Source organism: Anabrus simplex, chromosome 2 (genome assembly GCF_040414725.1).
Source record: "Anabrus simplex isolate iqAnaSimp1 chromosome 2, ASM4041472v1, whole genome shotgun sequence".
In the NCBI taxonomy this organism is placed as follows: domain Eukaryota; kingdom Metazoa; phylum Arthropoda; class Insecta; order Orthoptera; family Tettigoniidae; genus Anabrus; species Anabrus simplex.
In genome coordinates, this window is record NC_090266.1 from 269,178,692 (window position 1) to 269,204,986 (window position 26,295).

The 26,295-nt window shown below is 37.9% G+C and overlaps 1 protein-coding gene across 2 annotated transcripts in view; it reads right to left on the minus strand.

Annotated features, from left to right (window-relative positions):
- The window catches only part of LOC136864045 (oxysterol-binding protein-related protein 9), an 830,446-nt gene that overhangs the window by 55,765 nt on the left and 748,386 nt on the right, over positions 1-26,295 (minus strand). For both annotated transcript variants that reach the window (XM_067140573.2, XM_067140572.2), the window contains one exon: positions 23,213-23,387. In XM_067140573.2, coding sequence (XP_066996674.1) covers positions 23,213-23,387 — 175 coding nt within the window. The remainder of the gene's footprint in view (positions 1-23,212; positions 23,388-26,295) is intronic.

Sequence of the window (26,295 nt, forward strand, 5' to 3'; positions counted from 1 at the left end):
TGTCTAGGCATTCATAGCAAATGACATTGACTGTAGCTTTGAGAATTTCAATATGATATGTATTTCCATCTGACAAACTACTGATGGATAACATTCAAATTCTCATCAATTTCTTAACAGGATTATGAAAGGCTACTGAACAAAAATTGTATAAAATATTTCTCACTGTATGAAATTAGAAAAACTTATATCTGTTAATTCTAGTACAACAGACTTACAAGTAGTGCCAAAAACAACTTTAAAAGTTGTTGAAATAAAAGTTTCAGAGATACAGGGACATAAACTTGACAATTTTAACATTAACAAGATAGGACCTTCAAACGTTCCCCTTACATAGCAGCAGACTCCATATCTCGAAAACTGTTCATCATAGGGCCTTAAAATCATTATTGTTTCATGCATCCTAGAAACCCACGAGTATAGTTCCTCATGCTGAGGCCAATAAAACGAGCTTCATTTTGTCAACATTGATACTAAGACCTTCCTAGAAACCATGCCCCTCTCATTTTGACTAGCAAAATGAAATGAAGCCAATATTTTCAGTTGGCCAAACATGAGTAAAATAATACAAAATTCCCTGTGAACTGGGGAAAGAGCACATTTCAAAAGCTTCTATTCTCTTTCTTTCTGAGCTAGTTATTGTCCATGTTTCACTTCAATACAATGCCATGCTCCAGACGAAAGTCTTCAAAAACATCTATTTTGTACATCAATGTTCGAAGAGGGCAAATTTCTTTCCTTATGAAAGACTTTCTTTGCTTGTGCTAGCCTGCATTTTATGTTGTCTTTACTTCTGCCATTGTTAGTTACTCTACTACCCAAGTAACAATACTCATCTACATCCTAAATGAGTTATTTCCTAATCTAATATTTCCTGAATCACATGATTTTGTTCAAATGCATTCTATTAGTTTTCTTTTCGATTAATTTATTTTCACCTTGTACTCCTCTTCCAAGACTATATCTGTACCACTGGGATATATAGGTTTTTGATTTCCTCTCCTTAGATTGTGATTTATTTTCCAAACTTCTATGTGATTTCCTTTACTGTGTGTTGTGTATAATTGAAAAGAAGAGGGGACAAACTGCAGCCCTGCCTCACTCCTTTCTGGATTGCTGCTTGTTTCTGGTAGCCTTGTATTCTTATCACTGCAGACTGATTTTTATACAGACTGTAGTTATCCTTGTGCCGGCCTCGCGGTGTTGGGGTAGCGTGCCTGTCTCTTACCCACAGGCTCCGGGTTCGATTCCTGGCCAGGTCAGGGATTATTACCTGCATCTGAGGGCCGGTTCGAGGTCCATTCGGCCTATGTGATTTCAATCGAGGAGCTATCAGAAGGTGAGACAGCGGCCCCGGTCAAGAAAGGCAAGAATAACGGCCGAGAGGATTCATCGTGCTCACCACATGACACCTCATAATCTGCAGGCCTCCGGGTTGAGCAGCGGTCGCTTGGTAGGCCAAGGCCTTTCGGGGCTGTTGCACCAGGAGGGAGGGGGGTAGTTAATCCTTATTTCTCAATATCGGATCCCGATCACCTTCAGATTTTAGAATAGCTCAGTCCAGTTAATGTTACTGAATGCCTTTTCTAGATTTACAAATGTTATTTATGTAGGCTTTCCCATCTTAATTCCATCTTCTAAGATTAGATGTAAAGTCAGGATTGCTTCATGTGCTGCTACATTTTTCCAAAGCCAAACAGATCATCTCCCAACTGTGGTTCAACCTGTCTCTCCAGTATTTGGCATTATTTATTATTACTATTGTTAATTTTCCTTACAAGAGGAGCCATTTGCACCAGTGGTAGGATATTTTCCTCACCTGCAAATAAGACAGTTCATTCATTCGTAATGCCACATCCTGCTCTGACATTCTTTCCTCACTCACCTGTCTAACATGTTCAACCATTCATGTGTTATCGCTGAACTTTCTCATTTATATTTATTTCTTTATTTCATCATTTCACCCTCAGTTTCTTCTGTCTTCTGCATCAACAACTCAGTCAGAAGCCTGACTAACTATCTACCTACCCAAAAGTTCTATTTCAAGGTGAAGCCTCGCAGGACAACTACAATGGAGATTAAGTGCAGTAAATCCCTCCCTCCTGACTGGGCAGCCACAGCCCAAAAGCGGTACATCATGATAAGTTGAAGGGTGAAGGTAACGGTCTATACAATATGTGGTTGAACCTAATCCAGTTATCTACAGCAGTACCAATAAGTATTTTGACAAACGTGCTTTGATAAAACAATATATAAATTGCTGTACTTTATTCAGTGAAAGTCGTTGCATTTGTTATGAAACTAAATTAAGAGCATTATATGCTCTAGCACAAACAAAATAAACTATACTTCAGATATTGTGGTGTATTTATTGTAGAATGCTAGATAAAGTATTTTGACAAACCGTATTTGTAACATAAAACAGAAAATTTATCTTTTTACATGGTTTAGAGCTCATTAGTACTTTGTGCATAGCCTTTAGATTTAATAACTGCGGCACAGCATGAGGGTATGGAGTTGACTACTGAGGTCAAACAGCTCTGGGGTACTTTCTTCCATTCTTCGCTCGAACACTGGAGAAGTCTGGTCCTCGTGTTGAACGTCTGTTGCCTTGTCTTCGGTCCACTTCTTTTCACAAACGTTCTGTTGGATTTAAATCAGGGCCCTGGCTTGGCCACTCAAGCACCCCAGTCTTACTGTTCTTGAAAAAGTCTTTGATGTGATGAATTGTGCTTGGGATCACTGTCCTGTTGAAATGGACAATTTTATCCCATTGTATTTTCAGTATGGGGCAACATGCTTCCCTTAAGGATGTCACAGTACTTGAAGGCATCCATAGTACCTTCACTTGGTACCAACGGACTAATATCTGAATGGGAGAAAAATACCCACACCATCACGTGGCCACTACCATGCTTTGCAGTGGGTACTAGGTACCGGACGTTGATCCTTTCATTTAGAGGTCTGCGCACATGAGACCACTGCCAACCGTTCTAGTCTTTATGCGATGCGGCAAAGGCAAGATGCGCTTTCCTATTTTTCGGTGATATGAATGTCATTTTTGCTCAGGCATCGTCCTTGCAAACTGGACCGTCTGAGGATTGAGTTTATGCTACTAGTGGATATGCTGATATTGTGGTAATGTAATGACAATGTAATGTATTGACAAAGCTCTTTGTTTATGTCCACAGCAGTCCTCCTCAGATCAGCTTTTGACAAACTTCGAATGAGATTTTTGACTCTGAGCGTGATTTTACTGGGTCTACCCATTCTCTGTTTGTCATCTGTGGTCCCTGTTGACTGTTTTTTTTCCCACCAAATATCTAGGTCTACTATTTGCCTGGACAGACCCAAAAATTTTGCCACCTGTGCCTGCAATTTGCCCAGCTGTAGGGCATTTATCATGGCATTTCTAGGTTTGCTGAATATTCCTTTGTCTATGGAGTGTTGGTAGCTGTCTGAAAAAATAAAACAAACCAGAAAAACCAGAACAAAACAAAAACACAAAAACAAAAAAAACAATGTAAACCAACTGTACAGGGTGACAAGCAGTATCAAAATGCTTTCTGACCCATCAAACTATGATTTTTCCTTCTGCACTCTCTACAGTTATGCCTAGCTCCGATCTGAGTGTTTACGCGTCTGCATCTCACTGAAGAGTGTGCACGGACTACAAAGTCAATGAGTCGCGTGCTTAACGCGTGCTCTAGGAGTCAAAATGTGTTTCTCAAAATACTTATTGTCACTACTATATTTCTATTACTCATTTACAGTCACTAGTCAGTGAATGTAGTTGTCGTTCTATCACTGATACACGATAGCCTAGTACTATATGCATTTTGTCGCCTATCTTGCTGCAGGAGATCATGTGCATTCTTTCAGAACTTTCTAAAGCAAGCTTACCTAGGTAGACAAGGCATAGAGAATCGGCATGTGTTTGCTCAAGTGAAAATATAATCAAACCAAGTGATAAAATCAGTGAATATAAAAAGGTACACTATTAAGTGAATGAATTCATCTCAGGATACCACGTGTTGATGGTGAAATTCTCAAATTTGTGTTTGTAAACAAAACTAGTGAAGGGCACTATTATAAATGTATGTTCATTTCTTCGGCCTTGCTACGAATGGTAGCTTATTTTGTGCTGTGTTTATTACAGGACCATTTAGCTGTATATAGGGAGTACCTTCCAGCATTTCTTTATGTTTTTTTTTAAATTATTAACAAATACATCGCAATTGGGAAATATCCTGGTGGCGATGATCACTTACAGTGATGTAATAATAAAGTAAAGTTAAAACATAATTTGCCAACAACAACAACAACAAAAGTATAACAAGCAATTCCATGGAAAGAAAATATTACAAGAAATACTACTAGTTTAACATTCTAAATCCAGCATCATATACAAATTCACACACAACTTAAGTATGGCTTACAATACTATTGAGTGTGTTTCTATTTTATATTAATTGTGTGTCAAAGTGCTCATGCACTGATTATGGTTGTATCAGATAATAAATAGTTAATTATTAAATTAGTGTGGAAAAATTATTGAAGAATTTAGGTACAGTTCTCATCCATTTACTCATTTTAAGTGGGTTAGGTAAGGCCCGTATTGGATATATCAGAACACAGTAAAAAGGAGGACTACTACCGCGGAGTAAAATTTTTCGAAAAAGTGCACGTTTTCCTCATGTGCACACCCTGTGAGAGAAGAGAAATTTATTATGCTCAATTAGAGCGATCCATTTTGGTGAACTCTGGCTCCCAAATTATGGACATTTCTGTTAAATTATGTTTTCTATTGATTAACATTTATTTATTCATTCATTTCAATAATCAATAATTATACGACAAATTAAACACTTTCTCATTCCTCCTCCGTCGATCTTTTTATTTTCTGCATCAGATTGCTCTCATCTTTTCCCAAAATTAGGTCGTGTATAGAAAGATAGGAAACATGAATAGGAATACATTACAGAACACAATGGCAGGTCAGTGTGGGAAGAAGAGCAACAGAAAGAGGAAATGTGGACAAACCTGAAAATACAAAAGGACAAGATTAATATCCACATCTTCATGGAAGTGGGAGGTGTAGGATAAGAGGAAAGCTGGATAAAAACAGAAAAAGGAAACAGAAAATAATAAAGATGAATATGGGAGGTAGAAGACTAGAACACTGGACAAACACAGGAGAAAAGGATACCATGGGTTGAAATAAATAATATAAAGGAACAAACAAATAATCAATTCATACATGGGAAGATACCGGTATATATATATTGTGCCCTCTGAATAAGGCTGTAGTTGGCATACAAATGTGTTACTCCAAATAACATTCCACTGCATGCTTCATATTTCTAATCTCTGTGCTGTCAGGTGAGGGAAGCTCCAGCCAATCAGAAATTGCATGTGCCGTCAAGTCAATGATTACAACAATGCACAATAAGTTACGAATTGCAATTATAACAGATTTTATAGACTTATCATTAATAGAAAACTGAGGCAAATTTCATGGATTTTTGGCATATTTTATTATTTGGTCAATTGATAATTATGCCCATGTCTCAGTTATGGACATCCCTTGAAATCCTTGGAGCATGATTCAAAGTTAAAAAGGCGGGACTCTCCTGAAATATTCAGGCATAAAACCTGAAAATTAGCCTTCTGTGTCGAGTTTTAATTAAGATAATAGAAAAAATATGATATAATCTGCCTTGTGTGACAATGTTTCAACTACAGACACATCGAAAATTCAAGTTGGGAAACTGAGGATGCCAAGTTTTAATCTCCCCAACTAAGCCCACAGGAAAATTGCATCTCCCAGTGATATTTTGGCGGTATGTTCTTGGTTTATATAAGGGAACCCCACTCTGCAAAATTATCTAATATCTGGGTGTTAACTTGAATTTCTCTATGCTAGTCTGCGCCAGGAATGGTAATGAAGACATACTCAAAGACTGCTTGTGGAAATTAGAATTTGTGATTGAGCAGCAAGTGAGGTAATGTGCGAATCTCTCGCCTATGTGTTACTGATGTAGTTTCCACACCAGCATATGCTAGGACTGGTAGCCAAGACTTAATCCAAGACTACTCTTGGGACTTAGACTTTATGCTGCAGTAGCAAGCGACTTTATTTATGGTGATAGGATGCAGATTATCTTTGTGTGTCCATGGAGTTGGCTATCCTCTAGTATGTATCAAAACTGGAAATGAAGGTTCATTTCAATAGTACTGTTGAAACTCATAATTTCTGCTGGAATACGCAGTACATTTTCATTAATATTGATGATGATGCTTGTTGTTTAAAGGGGCCTAACATCGAGGTCATCGGCCCCTAATGGTATGAAATGAAATAACAAAAAAATCAAATTCATCCACTGACTAAAATAAAATAAAAAATGTCATGAAGAATGAATGGATGGACATGAACCTTACAAAAAAACAAAAACAAACAAACAAAAACAGTGGATCAGACTCAAAAAGAAGGTAGTTAATTAGAGTATTACTGCCCAAGGGACCATTTATAAAGCACAATGATGCTTGATGTCTGAAGGGGTGCTAAATTCATGTCTAAGGCCCCACAGAATGGTACATGTCTCAAGTAAAGTAGAACCATGGTATTTGTCATTTTGGGGTACTGATCAAAAGTAGCGAAGACTCACGGTGATCCACACAAGATGGTACTACTCGCAAGTATCACAATTCGTACAGGGAAACGCAGACCTATAGTGTTTCTCACACAATGGCGCCACTCATAGCCAATGCAAACCGGTAACGTTCCTCACCTAGGTGTACTAGTCACAGGCGCCGGTATTCCTGTGGTGTTCCTCACATAGTGGGTACCAATCACAGGCAACGCTGACCCACGGTGCCGCTCATATAGCGGTACAACTCACAGGCTATGCCCAGACCCGCAGTGTTGCCCACATGGGTACAACGCACGGGTACTGGAATCCACCAGGCCAGGCTTTTTACTGCAACTAATCACAAACCTATTTCGTACCAATTTAGTGATACTACTCGCAAGTACATGCAACCCATGGTGTTCCCTGCATGATGGTACGAATGAAGAGTAGTTTCATGGTTCTAATTCAATCATCCCTTGGTCGCCCCTTGTAGTCGCCTCTTACGACATGCAGGGGATACTGCGGGTGTATTCTACATGTGCGTCCCCCACCCGCAGGGGGTAGTGTGTTTGGTCCGCGAGAGGTATTTTATTTCCCTCAAGTCTGCCGGCAAGCCAGTTAGGACCCCCCTATCCGCCACCTGGGATGCGCCACGTGGGAGTATCACCTCTCCCCCTACTACGCCTGCGTAGCAGGTTCGTGGTTTCATTAATGTGACAGTATGCAAATCACCTCTCTCCCGTTGGTAAGTGTGGTAGGGACAAGTATTAGAATGAAGCCACAAGTGTTATGCTCTTTTTTTTTTTTTTTTTTTTTTTTTTTGTAATGGTATGCACCAATATCTGCAGAGACAAGTGTTAAGAACATTTAATTGTTATTTAGGAAAATCAGTGAGTCACTGAGGTGAACTGCAGTCTTTACACATCATATTGTAGGTTAATGCCATTAACTTAAACTGTAACTGTATAAGTCATGAGTTTGTTTAAAGTTAAATATGTTCATGGAAATGCAAAAGGAGGATGCTCATGATTTATTGTAGCAAAAGTTGGTGCGACTTCAGCTGTAATTTGTCAGCCCAGGATGGAATATGGCAGCGTTCTCTTTATCTCATCACGAAGCTACAGTATGCTAACATAAATGAGAAGTTTATTTCATCTTCTGTGTCATTTTCAGAGTTAATAATCCTAGGAAGTGTATTTGTGCCGTGTGCAGTGCTCAAAACTGCAAGTGTTATTGCCTAAGAGTTATAAAAATGAAGCCAGTGCTTGGAATAATTAGCAACATACTTGTACAACCGTCCAACCACATGTTGAAAATGAGGAAAAATAAAAAGCCTGGAGCTGGGCTAACTTTGACCTAAAGGGATATCACATTCCTAAGAAAAATGAAACCTATATATAGGATACACATGTGAGTAATATTCCATTTCATTATCAGTCAATCATCAATGATATCCATTTAAGGCTGTTGCCCAGGTGGCAGATTCCCTATCAATTGTTTACCTAGATATTTCTTAAATATTGTCAGAGAACTTGGAAATTTATCGAACATTTACCTTTATAATTTATTCCAGTCCCTTACTCCTCATCATATAAATGAATATTTGCCCCAATTTGTCCTTTTGAGTTCCAACTTTATCTTCATATTATGATCTTTCCTACTTTTAAAAGCTCCACTCAAGCTTATTCGTCTACTAACATCATTCTATGCCAACTCTCCACTGACAGCTCAAAATATACCATATAGTTGAGTATCTCCTTACTCCCAAGCCCGAAGTTAGCAACATTTTCATAACACTATCCCTTTACTCCAATAAATACACATTTGATATTTGAATTCAGTCTTGTCAATACATATAGTTATTTAATTAATTATATATTATCACCTAATATCCGTACATGTTTTGAGAACCTTATTGTCCTCTTCCTCAGTGGTTTTTCTCGCACTACCAAATATCTCTTGGACCTATTTGCATAGGCTATTATTAAACACTAAACTTATTCTTAACAGTTCCTCTTGTAATCGTCAACCGCATATTTAGTTCTGAATGTCCTACTTAATATATAATATGTGCCATAATAAAAAGTCATGTCATAAATGAGCACTAAACTACACTATTCATTTACAATCTTATTAATTTTTTCTGCCTTGTCTATTACCTACAAATATAATCAATTTATTAAAATTAGCATCTCTTAAAATGTTACTAAAATCTTCCAAACCAGAGATGTCAGTTAAATGTTGCAGCTACATCCATCTGTCCTTGAACACTACACAGAGTGGTAGCTCCTCACTCCACACTAAATGAATCTACTGTTGTCCATATATAAACATAATTTGTCTAGTCCAATAGCCCTCATTTTCGTCATTAATCTCCCATGATCTACCCTTTCAAAAGCCTTGGATAAGCAAAAAGTTATACAGTCCGTTTGACCTCCTGAGTCTAAAATATCTGCTCTACCAGAGGTCCTCACTCTGGGCATTCCGTCCTGCGGGCGCCCAGCACTGTAAATTGGCAGGCAGACGATGAGCGTATGCTATTCAACTACTGTGATGACGTGGCTATGTCACAGGCCGTGAAGGTTGGGCGAAGTTCTACCAGTCACTCTCAATCACCGTGGCGATACCCGAGTTTGAAATGGAGCCAGAAAATAACGAAAGAAAGAGGGCAGAAGTACGTTATTTATGTTCGCTGCAATTTGCATATTTTGACCGGATACAATAAAGAGTTAGGCCTACATTCACAAATATTTTTATAATGTACGTAATGAACTACAATTTTCCCTATTCCACTTTAAGAGGTACTTTAGAAAGAGTTCTAATATAATACGGAGTTAAGATGGATAAGCTGTGGCTTGTGGTTGTTTGTGTTTAAATTATCTAATAAACTCACCAACAATCCAACCATGCTTACCAGGAATAAAATTAGTGAGGTTATTTATTTGAAGGCATACTACATTTACATTGTTGTACTTTAATCTTGGATAGTAAATATCTATGTCCTCACTCGTGATGAAACTCCCTCTCGCCATTTAGAGGCTAGCTATTATCACTGGACACCTGTTAAATTTTAAATACTATTTTCAGAAATCCAGTAACAAGGGAAAATCACACAACACTACATCACTGTGCAAAACCATTGTTGCATTATGTAATTATATTACTTTTTGGTGGCTGGTTCCATGGCTAAATGCTTAGCGTGCTGGCCTTTGGTCACAGGGGTCACGGGTTCGATTTCTGGCAGGTTAGGGAATTTTAACCATAATTGGTTAATTTTGCTGGCACGGGGGCTGGGTGTATGTGTCGTCTTCATCATCATTTCATCCCCATCACGACGCGCAGGTCGGCTACGGGCACACCCGGCACTAAAAGCCATATGCCATTTCATTACTTTTTGCTTAATGAATAACAGGAATTTTACATTTAAAAAAATGGAAATACTGTCATTCCCATCCAAGGAATTGGAAATTGTAGCTTGTACGCTTAAACCCCTCCCCTGTGAACCATGTGACCATGCCACGGTGGGGAGGCTTGCGTTTCCCAATGATGCAGATAGCCGAGCCGCAGGTGCAACCATATTGGATGGGTATCTATTGAGAGACCAGGCTAAGCAATGGTTCATCGAAAGGGAGGTAGCAGCCTTTCGGAAGTTGCAAGTGCAAGAGAGGCAGTCTAGATGATTGACTGATATGGCCTTGTAATAATACTCAACATGGCTTAGCTGTTTGATACTGCTACGCGGCTGAAAGCAACGGGAAACTACAGCTGTAACTAACTCCCGAGAACATGCAGCTCTCTCTGTATGAATGATGTCATGATGATGGCTTCCTCCCGGGTAAAATATTCCGGAGGTAAACTAGTCCACCATTCAGATCTCGGGTGGGGACTACACGAGAAAGGGCGATCATCAGGAAGATGGATAACGACATTCTGCGAGTCGGACCGTGGAATGTTAGAAGTTTGAATCTTTGTGGTAGGTTAGAGAATCTGAGAAGGGAGATGGATAGACTAAAGTTAGATGTAACTGGTATAAGTGAAGTACATTGACAGAAAGAACAGGATTTTTGGTCAGGCGACTACCGAATTATCAACACAAAATCAAACAGAGGAAATGCTGGAGTTGGTTTAATAATGAATAAGAAGAATTATTGTCGTCAAGATAGACACCAAACCAATGCCCACCACAATAGTGCAGGTCTATATGCCTACTAGCTCAGCGGATGATGAGGAAATCGAAAGAACATATGAAGAGATAGAAGATTTAATACAATACGTAAAAGGTGACGAGAATCTAATTGTGATGGGAGACTGGAATGCAGTGGTAGGCCAAGGAAGAGAAGGTAATACAGTAAGAGAATTTGAATTGGGACAAAGGAACGAAAGAGGAAGTCAGCTGGTTGAATTCTGCACTGATCATAATTTAGTCCTTGCCAATACTTGCTTCAAACACCACAAACGACGGCTTTATACATGAACGAGACTTGGAGACACTGGAAGGTATCAAACAGACTTCATTATGATTAGGCAGAGATTCAGAAACCGGGTGTTGGATTGCAAAAATTTCCCAGGAGCAGACATGGACTCTGACCGCAACTTGTTGGTCATGAAATGCCATGAACGAGACTTGGAGACATTGGAAGGTATCAAACAGACTTCATTATGATTAGGCAGAGATTCAGAAACCGGGTGTTGGATTGCAAAAATTTCCCAGGAGCAGACATGGACTCTGACCGCAACTTGTTGGTCATGAAATGCCATCTGAAGCGGAAGAAATTGAAGAAAGGAAAGAATGCAAAAAGATGGGATCTAGACAAGTTGAAAGAAAAGAGCGTGAGGGATTGTTTCAAGGAACATGTTGCAAAAGGACTAAATGAAAAGGCTGAAGGAAACACAATAGAGGAAGAGTGGATAGTTGTGAAAAATGAAGTCAGCAGGGCTGATGAAGAAATGTTAGGAAGGAAGAAAAGATCAACTAAGAATCAGTGGATAACTCAGGTGATACTAAACCTGATTGATGAACGATGAAAATACAAGAATGCTACAAATGAAGAGGGCAGAAAAGAACACAGGCGATTAAAGAATGAAGTGGATAGAAATTGCAAGGTAGCTAAGGAAGAATGGCTGAAGGAGAAGTGCAAGGAGGTCGAAAGTTGTATGGTCCTAGGAAAAGGTAGTTGCTGCATACAGCAAAATCAAGGTAACCTTTGGAGAAAGGAAATCTAGGTGTATGAATATTAAGAGCTCAGATGGAAAGCCACTTCTAGGGAAAGAAGACAATGCAGAAAGATGGCAGGAACATATCCAACAGTTGTATCAAGGTGAAGATGTAGATAATTTGGTTCTGGAACAAGAAAAAGCTGTTGATGCTGATTAAATGGGAGACCCAATTTTGAGGTCAGAGTTTGACAGAGCTGTGATAGACCTAAACAGGAACAAGGCACCTGGAATTGATGACAGTCCCTCTGAATTACTGACTGCCTTAGGAGAAACCAGCATTGCAAGGCTATTCCATTTAGTGTGTAAAATGTATGAGACAGGAGAAGTCCCATCTGATTTTCGGTAGAATATTGTTATACCTATTCCCAAGCAAGCCGGTGCTGACAGATGTGAAAACTATCGCACCATTAGTTTCGTATCAAATGCCTGCAAAATTTTAACACGTATTATTTACAGAAGAATGGAAAAACAAGTTGAAAATGAGTTGGAAGGAGATCAGTTTGGTTTCAGAAGAAATGTAGGAATACGTGAAGCAATCCTGACTTTACGTCTGATCTTAGAGGATCGAATCAAGAAGGACAAGCCCACATACATGGCATTCGTAGATCAAGAAAAGGCATTCGATAATGTTGATTGGACCAAGCTATTTAAGATTCGGAAGGTGATTGGGATCAGATACCGTGAATGAAGAATTATCTACAATCGGTATAAAAATCAGTCTGCAGTGATAAGAATCGAGGGCTTTGAAAAAGAAGCAAAATCCAGAAAGGAGTGAGGCAAGGCTGCAATATTTCCCCCATCCTCTTCAATGATGCCGATGATGATGTTATTTTACCTGAGACTGCAGAAGATCTCGAGAAGCTGCTGAATGGTAGGAACGAAGTTTTGGGTAAGGAGTACAAGATGAAAATAAATAAGTCCAAAACAAAAGTAATGGAGTGCAGTCGAACGAAGGCAGGCGATGCAGGAAATATTAAATTAGGAATTGAAGTCTTAAAGGAAGTAGATGAATATTGTTACTTGGGTGGTAAAATAACTAACGATGACATAAGTAAGGAGGACATAAAATGCAGATTAGCACAAGCAAGGAAGAACTTTCTTAAGAAAAGAAATTTGCTCACTTCAAACATTGATATAGGGATTAGAAAGATGTTTTTGAAGACTTTCGTGTGGAGCGTGGCATTTTATGGAAGTGAAACATGGACGATAACTAGCTCAGAAGGAAAGAGAATAGAAGCTTTTGAAATGTGGTGTTACAGAAGACTGCTGATGGTGAGATGGATAGACTGAACCACAAATGAAGAGATACTGAATCGAATTGGCAAGAGGAGATCGATTTGGCTAAATTTGACAAGAAGAAGAGATAGAATGACAGGACATATCTTAAGACACCCAGGACTTGTTCAGTTGGTTTTTGAAGGAAGTGTAGGTGGTAAGAACGGTAGGGGTAGACCAAGGTATGAATATGACAAGCAGATTAGAGCAGATGTAGGATGCAGTAGTTATGTAGAAATGAAAAGGTTAGCACAGGATAGGGTGGCATGGAGAGCTGCATCAAACCAGTCTATGGACTGATGACTCAAACAACAACAACAACACTTAAACCCTGTACCTTTGTAGATTGTAACACAAAAATTATAACATGTCAGTTTTCTTTGAATAAATGTAAGAAAATAAAACTGACTGTTTATATCGAGTGCAGTATAAATCAAACTGGAATATCTTGAATAGTGGAAGAGAGCTTTGTAATCACAGTTGAATGTCAGTGCTCCCTCGCTTCCCTGCAAAATGTGTTCGCTCTCTCGCTTCACTGTGACGTATGCTTACTACATAAGCTACCCACATTTAAGTCACGTCAGCCCAGCCGTACTGTGCAAGACTCAACGGGCGCTCAGCTGGGCACCTCTGTGCTATACCTTGCTCGAATCCTACAAGCTGAGCTTCAATGGAATAACCTTTCCTAAACCCAAACTGCCTTCTATCAAACCAGTAAGTAATTTTGCGAGTATATCTAACATATTGAATTGAAATAATAACATTAAGTTATTTATTAGACCACCTAATCAATACAAAATTCAGGAATCATTCAAGGCAAATATTTTCGCACTGCAAGTTGTGTGGTTAAACTTATTTTTAATATGTATAATTTTGGCTTTCTCAACGATGCATTTGTTTCTACATTCGTCCCTGCTTTTATCTCCTCGTAAGATGTGTATTGTTTAATGTAACACCTTGTGTAAAAAATTGGGTTAAATGAAGGAGTTATATTATATTCAAGATCATGCTTTCACGTCTCTGCACAATATTTAAAATAAAAATTTTACCGTTGGTCTTTAGAGCTATTGTTGAGAGTGAAGGATTTCCTGTTATGTATGTTTATCAGGAACTCAAGGGAGACTTCATTAGTTAGTGGGAACATAGAAAAAATGAGGAACTCTTCTCAGAAGAACTCTTAAGGTTTCACTTTACTTTGTCCTGCCTGCTGGCTCTCCAGAAATGTGTGCGCGTGTGTTTTTTTATATTCAGGAATCATTCAAGAAGAACACTTTCGCACTGCAAGATGTGTGGTTAAGGTTATTTTTAATATGTATAACTTTTGTTTTCTCAACGATTCATTTGTTTCTATATTCATCCCTGTTTTTATCTCCTTATAAGATGTGTATTGTTTAATGTAACACCTTGTGTAATATAAATGCCTACACCTTGCCTATTTCCCACATTTTGGCTGATGATGACGCAAACACAGCGTCGAAACTAGTTCCAAGTGCAAATACATGTTATAAATAAATATAACATTTTTGTATTGAAAAGGTGGACCGTTTTAAGTTTTTCCTAACATTCTTAGATGATTTACATAAATTTGTCAACTAATAGTGGTACACGTTTCGCCTTCCCTGAAGGCATCATCAGCCATAGTCTTAACCTTAAATTAAAAATAAGCGTCTAAATAAAATGTAATAATGAAATGAATTTTAAAATCTTGAAGAGATTTGAAGTAAAACAACATTAAAAATAACAATGATGGTTTAAAAATACAATGTGATGAGATATAATAGTGGAAGTATTAACAAAATTAACATTAGAAGGCTGCTAAAATAAGTGCAATGGATAAAACAACAGATTGTTATACAACAAGTAGTAAGATTGCATAAAAATAAAGTTGATAGTCTGGCGGTTATAATTAGACGATGGCGCAAAATCGTATATAATCAAAGTAAAGAGGAGAGAATAAAAGTCAAAGTTAGTCGAGAGATCCGAAGTTAATCATGATCTTGAAGATAAAAGATGAAAGTCAGAGGCATATGGTGAAGTTGTAGAACACGTTGAGGATATGAAGTTGTAGAATAGAAGTTGAAGAACAGTTTCAAATAGTCTATGGACCATCTCAAAATTTGAAGTAATGCTCAAATGTTGTAAATTGTGAGTTTGTAGATATTCTAGTTGAAAAAGCATATAATAGTGGAATCATAAGACGGTGACAAAGATAGCTTGTAACGTTATGAGTTAGAAGTATTTGCAACAGTAGACTTCTTGCTACGTGTTATAGCTATAACTCACAATTTACAACATTTGAGCATTACTTCAAATTTTGAGATGGTCCATAGAGATCCTATTTGAAACTGTTCTTCAACTTCTATTCTACAACTTCATATCCTCAACGTGTTCTACAACTTCACCATATGCCTCTGACTTTCGTCTTTTATCTTCAAGATCATGATTAACTTCGGATCTCTCGACTAACTTTGACTTTTATTCTCTCTTCTTTACTTTGATTATATACGATTTTTCGCCATCGTCTAATTATAACCGCCAGACTATCAACTTTATTTTTATGGAATCTTACTACTTGTTGTATAACAATCTGTTGTTTTATCCATTGCACTTATTTTAGCAGCCTTCTAATGTTAATTTTGTTAATACTTCCACTATTATATCTCATCACATTGTATTTTTAAACCATCATTGTTATTTTTAATGTTGTTTTACTTCAAATCTCTTCAAGATTTTAAAATTCATTTCATTATTACATGTTATTTAGACGCTTAATTTTAATTTAAGGTTAAGACTATGGCTGATGATGCCTTCAGGGAAGGCGAAACGTGTACCACTATTAGTTAACAAATTTATGTAAATCATCTAAGACGATTTTGTATTGATTAGGTGGTCTAATAAATAACTTAATGTTATTTTTTCAATCAAATATCATCAATACGGACCAAAAATGATATTTATTACATGTAATATATCTAATATAATCAGAAAGAATGTTTTCCCAGAGATTACAAACAACACGTCAAGCTGACTGGCCCGTAATTATCTGATTTATGTTTGTCACCCTCTCCCTTGTACACTGGAGCTACTATTGCAACTCTCTTGACATTGCAACATTTAACTGGCCATGGCTAAAATCTGATTGAGGTAAACAGAGACCTTTATGTCCCTTGAGGTTTATTGATCATTATACAAAATTCCAAGCGAACTGGAAATTGATGCCTCTTGAAAGAAAATGGAAGTGTCTTTACTGTTAAGTCCGTCAGAGGGATCAGAGCTCTCTCTCCAGCTTTATCTTCACTCACTGTTTTCAAATCTAAATTTTTGTACATACTTCTTAGAATTAGGCCCTAATCTGGTTTTGTTTAAAAGCCGTTAGGAAATGTTCCGATTTTTAAGGAGCATTACTGTGGCTCCAAGTTTTAGAATAAGAATATGTGGACGCTAACCATTAATTCCAAGGAATTCATCTTCAGTATTAATTTGTTGACACTAGTGTATGGTTTTGAATTACAGGGTATAAGCCCGATGACTTTTGTTTAGGAGCCGTTAGGCATCGTTCTGATTTTTAAGAAGCATAACTGTGGCTTGAAATTTTAGAATAAGAATGTGTGAACGCTAACCATTAATTCCATTAATGAATTAATTAAGAATGGCAACTTTCGAGAAAATTATGACATCTTTCGCAGAAGTGAATGTTTTGCTATAAATTTGAATTACAATTATGATATCATCATATGCCAAAATTCTGTTCAATAACATGAGATGACAAATTAAAAGTCCAAAATCCTCCAATGACCAGAATTCTAAGCGTGAGGACGAAGAATTAATGGATGGATTGATATGAATTTAAAACAATCAGTGGATCCAACCCACAGTGCCTCACATGCACAGAAGGTGGCACAAAACACAAAACAATAGTAGTACGGACCAAGGGACTGGTTCTATAGCACGATGCTGAATCGATTAGAATATGCTCGTTGTCGAAACAGGTTCAAAATCCATGTCATCGGTCCCTCATAATGGTATTTATCGCTAGAAAAGTAGAACCATGGTATTTGCCATGTTGCGGTATTAATCAAGAGTAGCATAGACTTGCGGTATTCCACACAATATGGTACTACTCACAGGTAATGAAATTCGCATTGACAGGCAACGCAAACCTATGGTGTTCATCACCTAAGTGTACTAACTACAGGGACTCGTACTATCCCGCGGTGTTCCTCATACAGTGGGTACTAATCATAGGCAAGCCAGAACCATGAGTTCCTTCATCCCATGGTGTCGCTCATATAGTGCTACTAATCACAAGTACTGTAAAAGTCGTCAAGCACTCGTTTACTACTAATCAATAACCTATTTGGTACCCAACATAGTGGTACTACACGCAAGTAAAGGTGACCTATGGTGTTCCCCACGTAGAGGTACAAATCACAAGTAGTTTCAGGTTTCTAATTTGATCCTACCTTGGTCGCCCCTTTTAGTCGCCTCTTACGACAGGCAGAGGATACCGTAGGTGTATTCTTTGTCTGCGTCCCCCACCCACAGGAGGTAGTAGTGTTGGTAATAAAGTTTATAGAAAAATATTTGGCCCATGGCTGGATCCTATCTCTCAAAGCTGGCGGAAAAGATCTAATTATGTATGAGCTTTACACCCTCTCTCAACAACACACTATAATGGGTGTGATAGAATCCAACAGACTGCGCTGGGCTGGACATGTACTGAGGATGCAGGATAACAGAGCACCAGTAGATCTATACAAGGGATCTCTTAATGGGGAAAGACCTTCAGGAAGACCCTGAAGCTCCTGGAAGAAGGAGATCAACAAGGGATGCCGGGCCCTCCAAATTGATAACTGGGAAGAGCAGGCTCAAGACCAAAAAGGATGGAAGAGGATTGTGAGATCGGCACGGGAACTACACGTCCCTCAGAAGCCTATGGAGTGAGTGAGTGAGTGAGTAGTATTAGTAGTAGTAATATAAGTAGTTATCTCACTAACATTGACCATGGCAAAATGGTTTTATAGAAATACTACTGGTTCCATCACTGAAAAATCTTTGAATCGTTCAATGAATTCCTCTTTTTAGAGTTTCAAGGTGAACAATGAATGGCAGTGTGTTTTAAATTACTTTGTCTACACTTCGCAACATAATTTTCAAGTTTGGGAAGTCAAAGAGACATTTTCTTGCAAGATTAACTCTCCACAAATCCGGTTTACATTTGGAAGCATTCACAGCACTGATCATTTTTGCAATACGATGATCCTTATCTTGGAGCTACAGGTTAAGTTCATTCATTTTCAGCATAATGTCCATCAGGAAACTTAGGTCCATAAGCCACACATCATCATCCAGCTCTGTGTACACTTCTTTTCTTGAACTAAGAAAGAGTTTTATTTCTTTGAGAACACTAATATATTATGCTAACACTTTCCCTCTACTGAGCCACCTAACCTCTGTATATATGACTAAGTCACTATAATCAGCATCTTTATCTTCCAACAGTGCCTAAAACAATCTGTGCTGCATAGAAGCAGCCTTAACCAAATGAACAATCTTCACAACTGTGTTCAGGACGCAATTAAAATCCAGGACTTTTGAACATAATACTTGTTGGTGTAGTATGCAGTGATAAGAATGAAAATGAGGAAGCTTTCATCTTTCACACATAAAGCTACAAATCCATTCTTGCAGCCAAAAAATACAGGAGCGCCATCTGTTGTAACAGCTACCAACTTTTGTAGAGGAATATTAAGTTCCTGCACATAATTCTTGAATACATCATAAATATCCTCGTCTCTAGTTCATTGTGTTAGTGGAAGAACTTTAATAAACTCTTCCTTGACAGAAAAGTCGCTAAATGCCATTTTCACTTTTATCAATAACTGTACTATATTTGAAATGTCCGTCGATTCATCTAATTCCAAGGACTAAAATTCACACATTTGTAAATGATATTTTAATTGAAACTTCATGTCTTCCGATATAATCATTCTCCATCATCCTTGTAACCGTTCTAGGTGTAACTGCATTTTGTTGATAACAGAAATAATTTGTTTTATTTTGAAAACCATTGAACAATGACTGCGAAACACCTATCATTGCTTCTTTGAATACTTCACCATCTTCAAATGGTTTCTTCCTTTTCAATAATATGTGAGAAACGTTTTTGTTTTTTTTTGCTAGGGGCTTTCCGTCGCACCGACACAGATAGGTCTTATGGCGATGATGGGATAGGCCAGGCCTAGGAGTTGGAAGGAAGCGGCCGTGGCCTTAATTAAGGTACAGCCCCAGCATTTGCCTGGTGTGAAAATGGGAAACCACGGAAAACCATTTTCAGGGCTGCCGATAGTGGGATTCGAACCTACTATCTCCAGGATGCAAGCTCACAGCCGCGCGCCTCTACGCGCACGGCCAACTCGCCCGGTGTGAGAAACTTTAAAGGAGGCAATTGTTGCATTTGATGATAGCTTGTTTTGTGTGGTAATAACTGACTCTTGAGATTTCAACTTGGTTTTCAAATCACTAACTTTTCTTTTTCTTATTTCTTAATCCACAGGAAATCTATCATTAAAAATTTGGTGAACTGTATTAAGGGGGGATGTACACCTTTACTGGTCAAAAAAATATCATTTTTTAGTTTATTTTTTCTTTATAGAATAAACTTGTTGAATAAATATGTTGAAGGAATTTTGTAAATATCTAGAACGGTATTCAAGATATGTCCCATAATCTGTACACGTTACGCAGCTTGTCCTTTTAAAACAGACAGTGACCACACCCACTTGCTCAAAGTGCCTCTCAACATTGCTTTTCTTGGGAATAGATACACTGGCGTTACAAAGTAAACACACGTATTTATCTTTTACATCTACAAAGCAGAACTGCTGCTCCCATTCATTATTAAAATAATAAGTTCTCCGAGTTCTCTGTCTCTTGTTATTACTCATTCTTAGAACTGCACTGTCCGTCACAACATAAAATACTGCCGGCCAACATACTAATGTAAGACAGTCTTGCCAACCCCGTCTCTACCCCATCACTATAGAGCAGAATCACGGCCTTCCTGATCGTTTCAATAGAACACCAGAGATGGTACTATAACGGAGGTTCAAATTGGTTGGCCAATGAGGACTGCTTAACAAATAAATTTAAATGATTAATACTTATCAAAGGAAACTATTACAACAATTGTACAGAATTGCAAAATATAAGGCCGGCGACAAATACCTTGCCAAAGGGCGCCACGGCGCCCGCGATCACCGCATTGCCAACCCCTGATGTATGGAGTAGTAAATAAGTTGTAATATTGTGAGAGACTGCAAAAATACCTTGACAATAGTGTGAGATGGACAGTAGACAGTGGTATGATGGTAAACTGGATGAAAAGTCAGGTTGTAAGTTTCACCAAGAGGCAAAGTCCTCTCAGTTTTAATTACTATGTTGATGAAGTGGAAGTACCTCACAGAGATCACTGTTAAGTACTTAGATGTTATTATAAGGAGAGATCTTCATTGGGGTAATCACAGTAACGAGGTGGTAAATAAAGGTTACAGATCTCTTCATATAGTTACGAGGGTATTTAGCAATTGTAGTAAGGACGTACAGGAGAGGACATATAAATCTCTAGTAAGACTCCAATTAGAGTATGGTTCCAGAGCATGGAATCTAGACCACAATTACTTGATATGAAAACTAGAAACGATTGAAAGGAAAGCAGCACAGTGTGTTCTGGGTGGCTTATGACAAGAGTAGCATTACAAAAATTTTGCAAACTTTGGGCTGGGAAGACTTGGGAGTAAGGAGACAACCTGCTCGACTAAGCAATATGTGCGAGCAGTAAGTGGAGAGATGGTGTGAAATGACATTAGTAGATGAATAATCTTGAGCAAAGCTTTTGAAGGTAGGAAAGATCATAATATTGTCCCTGGAAAGGCAAAGTATTGTAAGCAACAAAATATTAATTTTACAGGAGATGATAAAAATAATTTACGAGTCGTTTAGGCAGTTTTGCTTTTTATTCTACTCCAGAAATGAATTTTTCACCTTATTGTCATATTAGGTTATGTATTTCTTCAATCATAGTGAAAAGGAACTTATTTTAAAGTTATGAATGTCGCTTGATTGCCAGTCGTTGTCGAGTGCATTGTTTAACAAAGTGGTCCTCTTACGATAGCTTTTATAGTGCTTACGATATTTGGGAGGGATTGGTTCGAAGGAATGTAAGGCATGAGAATAATAAGAGATTTTCTTAAGTGTTTGTATTAAGAAATGCAGATAAAAACAATAGGAAAATTGACCTACTACACTACAATAAGGGAATCAAAGTGAAAATAATACTGACTACAGTACAATAACTACAAAGGAACATTTTTATCAGTCCTCCTCATCTGTTTGTGGTAGCCAGATCTTGATACTTCTTTTCAGACACTGGAATAAGATGATCGTAAATCATCTTTCTCACTTAGTTTGGTTGTGTTGCTGATGCTGCATTTTGTTCTCTTTGGAGACTTGGTGTAGTTAGGCTGACCGATGATGTGTTGTATTCTCCTTTTTAGTCGTATTGTATAGATATGCTGTGAGATCCCTTAGTAAAAATGCACGATTTTACCTCGGAAATCCTTAGAACTTTGTTGTCTTCTGTTACATCAGGAATCACTGATGACACCCTGTTCCAGTTCTCAAGATCTGGATGGTGGAGTTCATGAACGATATAAGGACGAGGATTACTCCTTGTCAATGAGTTGTTGCCCATTGAGAGCGTGCCGATAAAAAAAATTTCTTCAAGAATGTATCAATGGTTGAGTGTATGGAGTCTGCAGGCATATAGATATGGCCTGGTAATATCTCAGTTTCACAGTTTTCACACTCTGAGACTCTTGAAGGAAAGTGTACATCATAGCCAACATCTGCTTGTTACGATTTTGAACCAGACAGCTGTCACAGTTTACGGAGATAGTTTGTATCTTCATGCGATCATCAACTGTTTTTGAATACTTGAAAAGTACACTGCATATTTCATTAGCAAACCTTTTTCTTTCAGTTTCATTCCAGATATAGCAATATCAATCCCTCATGTTGTTTTCGTATACTGTAAAGTTGTACATAGCAATTTTGCGACTGTAGTATAATATCATACATCACCACACAGTGTGTTCAGAACTTTTTGCAAATCAAATGACACACAGAAAAAAAAAAGTCTTCTTTTATTTGTTGGCATTTCAAGAAACTAAGTTTGCATTCTTCTTTTTGTTGCTGGTGGTCTTGGTATTCCAGTTTTTCGTCAATGGTAAGTCTTTCTTCTCCAATACATTTGACGTTTTCACGTCTGTCACACTTGTCTTTCTTGGGACATGTAATCCCACATTAAATTATTTAAAAATGCGATGAAAAACTTTGAATGACATTGGTATCATTTTATGACTTGCGGTCACTTTTGTAAATCCTATAAAAGTTGGTTATATTCCATACTTCAACTGGCAGATATAGCTTGTTCGTCTTTTGATGGCAGTAATGTGGCTGCTGGCACAATTTCTTATTTTCCCGATTAACAATAATGCTGTGTTGTTGAGTATGCAGTCTTCTACTTGCTTCTTCTTTGGTTCTTTTCCTTTTAACTGGTATCTGTTGAACACAAGATAACAACCAATCCCTCTGCCTCTGTATACTCTGCACAGAATAGTTGTTGTCAAGAACTGATTTTTCTATCCTCCTCACTAATGGTGTGGCACTGGTTCTGGCATTTCTTTCCAAGAAATTGATGAATTTGGTAAAGAGTAGGGAATCTGCCACCTGGGCAACAGCCCTAAATGCAGATAAAGGACCACTGATAATATATATATTCTATAGGAAAAGTCACAGTTAACAACTAGCAACTAAGTTAACATCTACGTCAGGTTAAAAACGAAAGAAGTCATGTATAAGAAGACAGGGAGATGATAATGAAAACACAATAAAATGCTAGTTGCTCTGTTCCTATCTTTCTATTCATGACAGATTTGTCACTTGTTTGTTCATTTCCACTACTTTAAAAGAAAAGACTAATCATTATACAAATATTAAAAAGGGCATTAAATACAGAAGAGACATACCTTCCATATCCATTGGGAAATGTTACAATGTACTCTTCATCATAGTCTAGAACTGAAATGCAACCCTGTCCAATATTGTGGACACCAATAGAGAGACCAAGAAACTTCGATTTGGTCCAAACATGGGCACAAAAGCTTATTCTTTTCTTGTAATGTTCTGCATAGAATGCTGAAACTGTAAAAAAGAATTAACAGTCATTTATTTTAACAAAACGTTGTCAGATTCTTTGATCCTCAGTTCATGGTTGTATAATGAGGAGCCACTCGAATATTTAACTTTAAATAATTTCTAAAAATAAACTATGAAAGCAATAACAGAAAGCACCAAGCAATGTAAACTCTCAAACCAGGACAATATAAAATACTACACAGAGCATGCACATATCTGTGCATACAAAATACCACAAATTCAACTTTCAAAAAGTCACAAGAATAAAATGTAGGTTCTACAACAATTCTCTTTCATTGCCTTCCATCATTCAGCAACTCTGTCTTTAAGAAATTTATGAAACTACTACATTGATAAAATAATGCCATATATTTCCAACTGCTACTTCTACTATACAACCTACCCTTAGATACAAAGTCATAACTAAAGGTGTGGCAATAATTCCTAGCTTTCTACTACCACAACCACCACCAATAATAATAATAATAATAATAGGCTAATTTTTTCCATTTTTGGCAACAATGGGACAGGACATGGCTAGGATTGGGAAGGAGGTGACCATTGCCTTAAAAAAAAAAAATTTAAAAAAAAAAAAAAACAGCATTTGCCTGGTATGAAACTGGGGAAACCATGAAAAACCATCTTCAGGCCTGACAACAGTGTGCTTCAAACTCACCGTCTCCTGAATTTAAGCTCACCCAAACTGCACAGCCATCTCATTTAGTGTTTCTCAATTTCCTCAACAGAAAAAAAGCTTGCCTTTTATATCATAAAATTATGAACCTTTTCTCATTTCTTTCATCTAAAGTCAGGCTTACCAGATGGGCAATAAGCCTATCCAACATTAAATTTTTCCTTAAGGTTGATATTGCTTTGCATCATGCCTGTGTGTCAGCAATTTAAATGAGCCATGGAAATAGCAAAGAAAAAAAAACACTGTGCACAATTTCCCTGCCTATTCCTTTGGACCATTGTACAAACGTGCGATTTATTGCTCACTGAAATAACTCCTGTACCCATTATACGATCAAGTTAACAGGTTATGCCATGTGATCTGTAATGGTATGAGGTTATTAAATGAACACCATAAACCATGACTGGAAACTCTGGCATGGAGGTGGCAGGGCCGCAGTTTAGTACTACACTTTTAGCGAGCATCATGTGTGTTGTCTATGTGGCTGATTCGGTAATGTGCTGGTTATCTATAGACTCCGATTATTGGTAGCGTAGAGATTCGAATCTAACCTTATGCAATTTTCTTTTTTTGTTTTATGACAAATCATGCCCAAAATTGTAATAGGGACGCAACATTTATTCACACCTACCAGATCACTTCACAGCACTTATTCATTCACTCACGATGTATACCAGAGAAGAGTACACTGATATGCCCCTAATTTTTGGAGAAACAAGACAGAACCCATTTGAGTCGCAGTGCTTATATCATGAGAGGTTTTCTGACAGAAGTCTATCAACTACTGATACATTCTGAAACGATTGCAGTCACTGGGACACTGTTAGAGATTCTTCTCTAATGTCTGGTCCAAATGAGGATGCCGTTTTAGATGCTATCCACAATAATCCTGATATTAGTACACAGACACTTGCATGACAGACCAACATCACCCGGCCATTCGTTATGCGAATATTGCATATCAACACATTTCATCCCTACCATCAGCAGCTACACCAGCAGTTCCATGGACATGACTTCGATGCACGTGTAACACTATGGGTCAGTGGTAGAGTGTCAGCCTCTGGATCCCAAGTTAGCGGGTTCAAACCCAGCACAGGTAATCTGATTTTTGAACGGCGAAAGAAAGTCCATTCGACACTCCATGTCGTACGATGTCAGCATGAAAATGATATCTGGTGACATTTGTGTTTAACTGACAAAATTCATTAAAGAAACTCTGCCATAAATGCCCAAGAGAGATTCGGTTTACTCTGCCATCTAGCAGGCCTAAAGTAAAATGGAACATCAAAATTGATGAGCAGATAGCCAGATGGCATCAAATTAAAATGTCAGCACACAGTAGCTGAGACCATAGAATTGTTGTTGTTAAGTTTTACTTTGTCAATTGGCATTATGCAGTGTGACCAGTGATACAGCCTTTTTGTCCAGAGTTCTGTTTTCAGATGAATCATGATTTCACAACAATGGCATAGTGAATCAGCACAATATGCACTATAAGGAGGACGAAGTATCCTCATTGGGTAAGACAGGATGCATTTCAAGTGTAGCAGGGAGTAAATATCTGGAGTGGGATCTTTGGCAAATACCTAATTTGACCATATTTCTTTGACAAACATCTGACAGGAGCACACTACCTTCATTAATTGTCAGTAATCATCTGGAACTACTGTATCTTCATGCTTTACATCCTAATGAATGGTTAGGAAGGGAAGGACCTATTCCCTGGCCCACCAGATCACCTGATTTTACATCAATCGACTTCTTCCAGTGGAGTCACTTAAAGCAGGTAGTGTATACACAAAAGCCTGAAAATGATGGTAAATGATTACCGAGGCATGTCAATCTGTTACACGTCACATGTTACAATGAGCAAGAATGACTCTGTCATGCTGAAATCTGTATAAACCAAGGAGGTAAACATTTCGAGCAATTACTGCACTGAAAATTCAGGGTACCCTGTTTCTTACCTACAGACTACAATGTTGTAGTCCAACCTGGCTACGTAACATCCGATATAAACAATCCTTTTCAGGACAAATAAAAGTTCACTCGTTGGAACAACAAGTAGGTATACCACATCCACTGTAAATGGCATAAAGTGAAGACAAAAAAAAAATGTGTATCAGCTTGAGAATTGAACCTGTCTTCCGAGAGCTTAGCTCCGCAACAGCAGCGATGCATGATTTAGCCACTTTAGTTACGGAGAGCCATGATGTA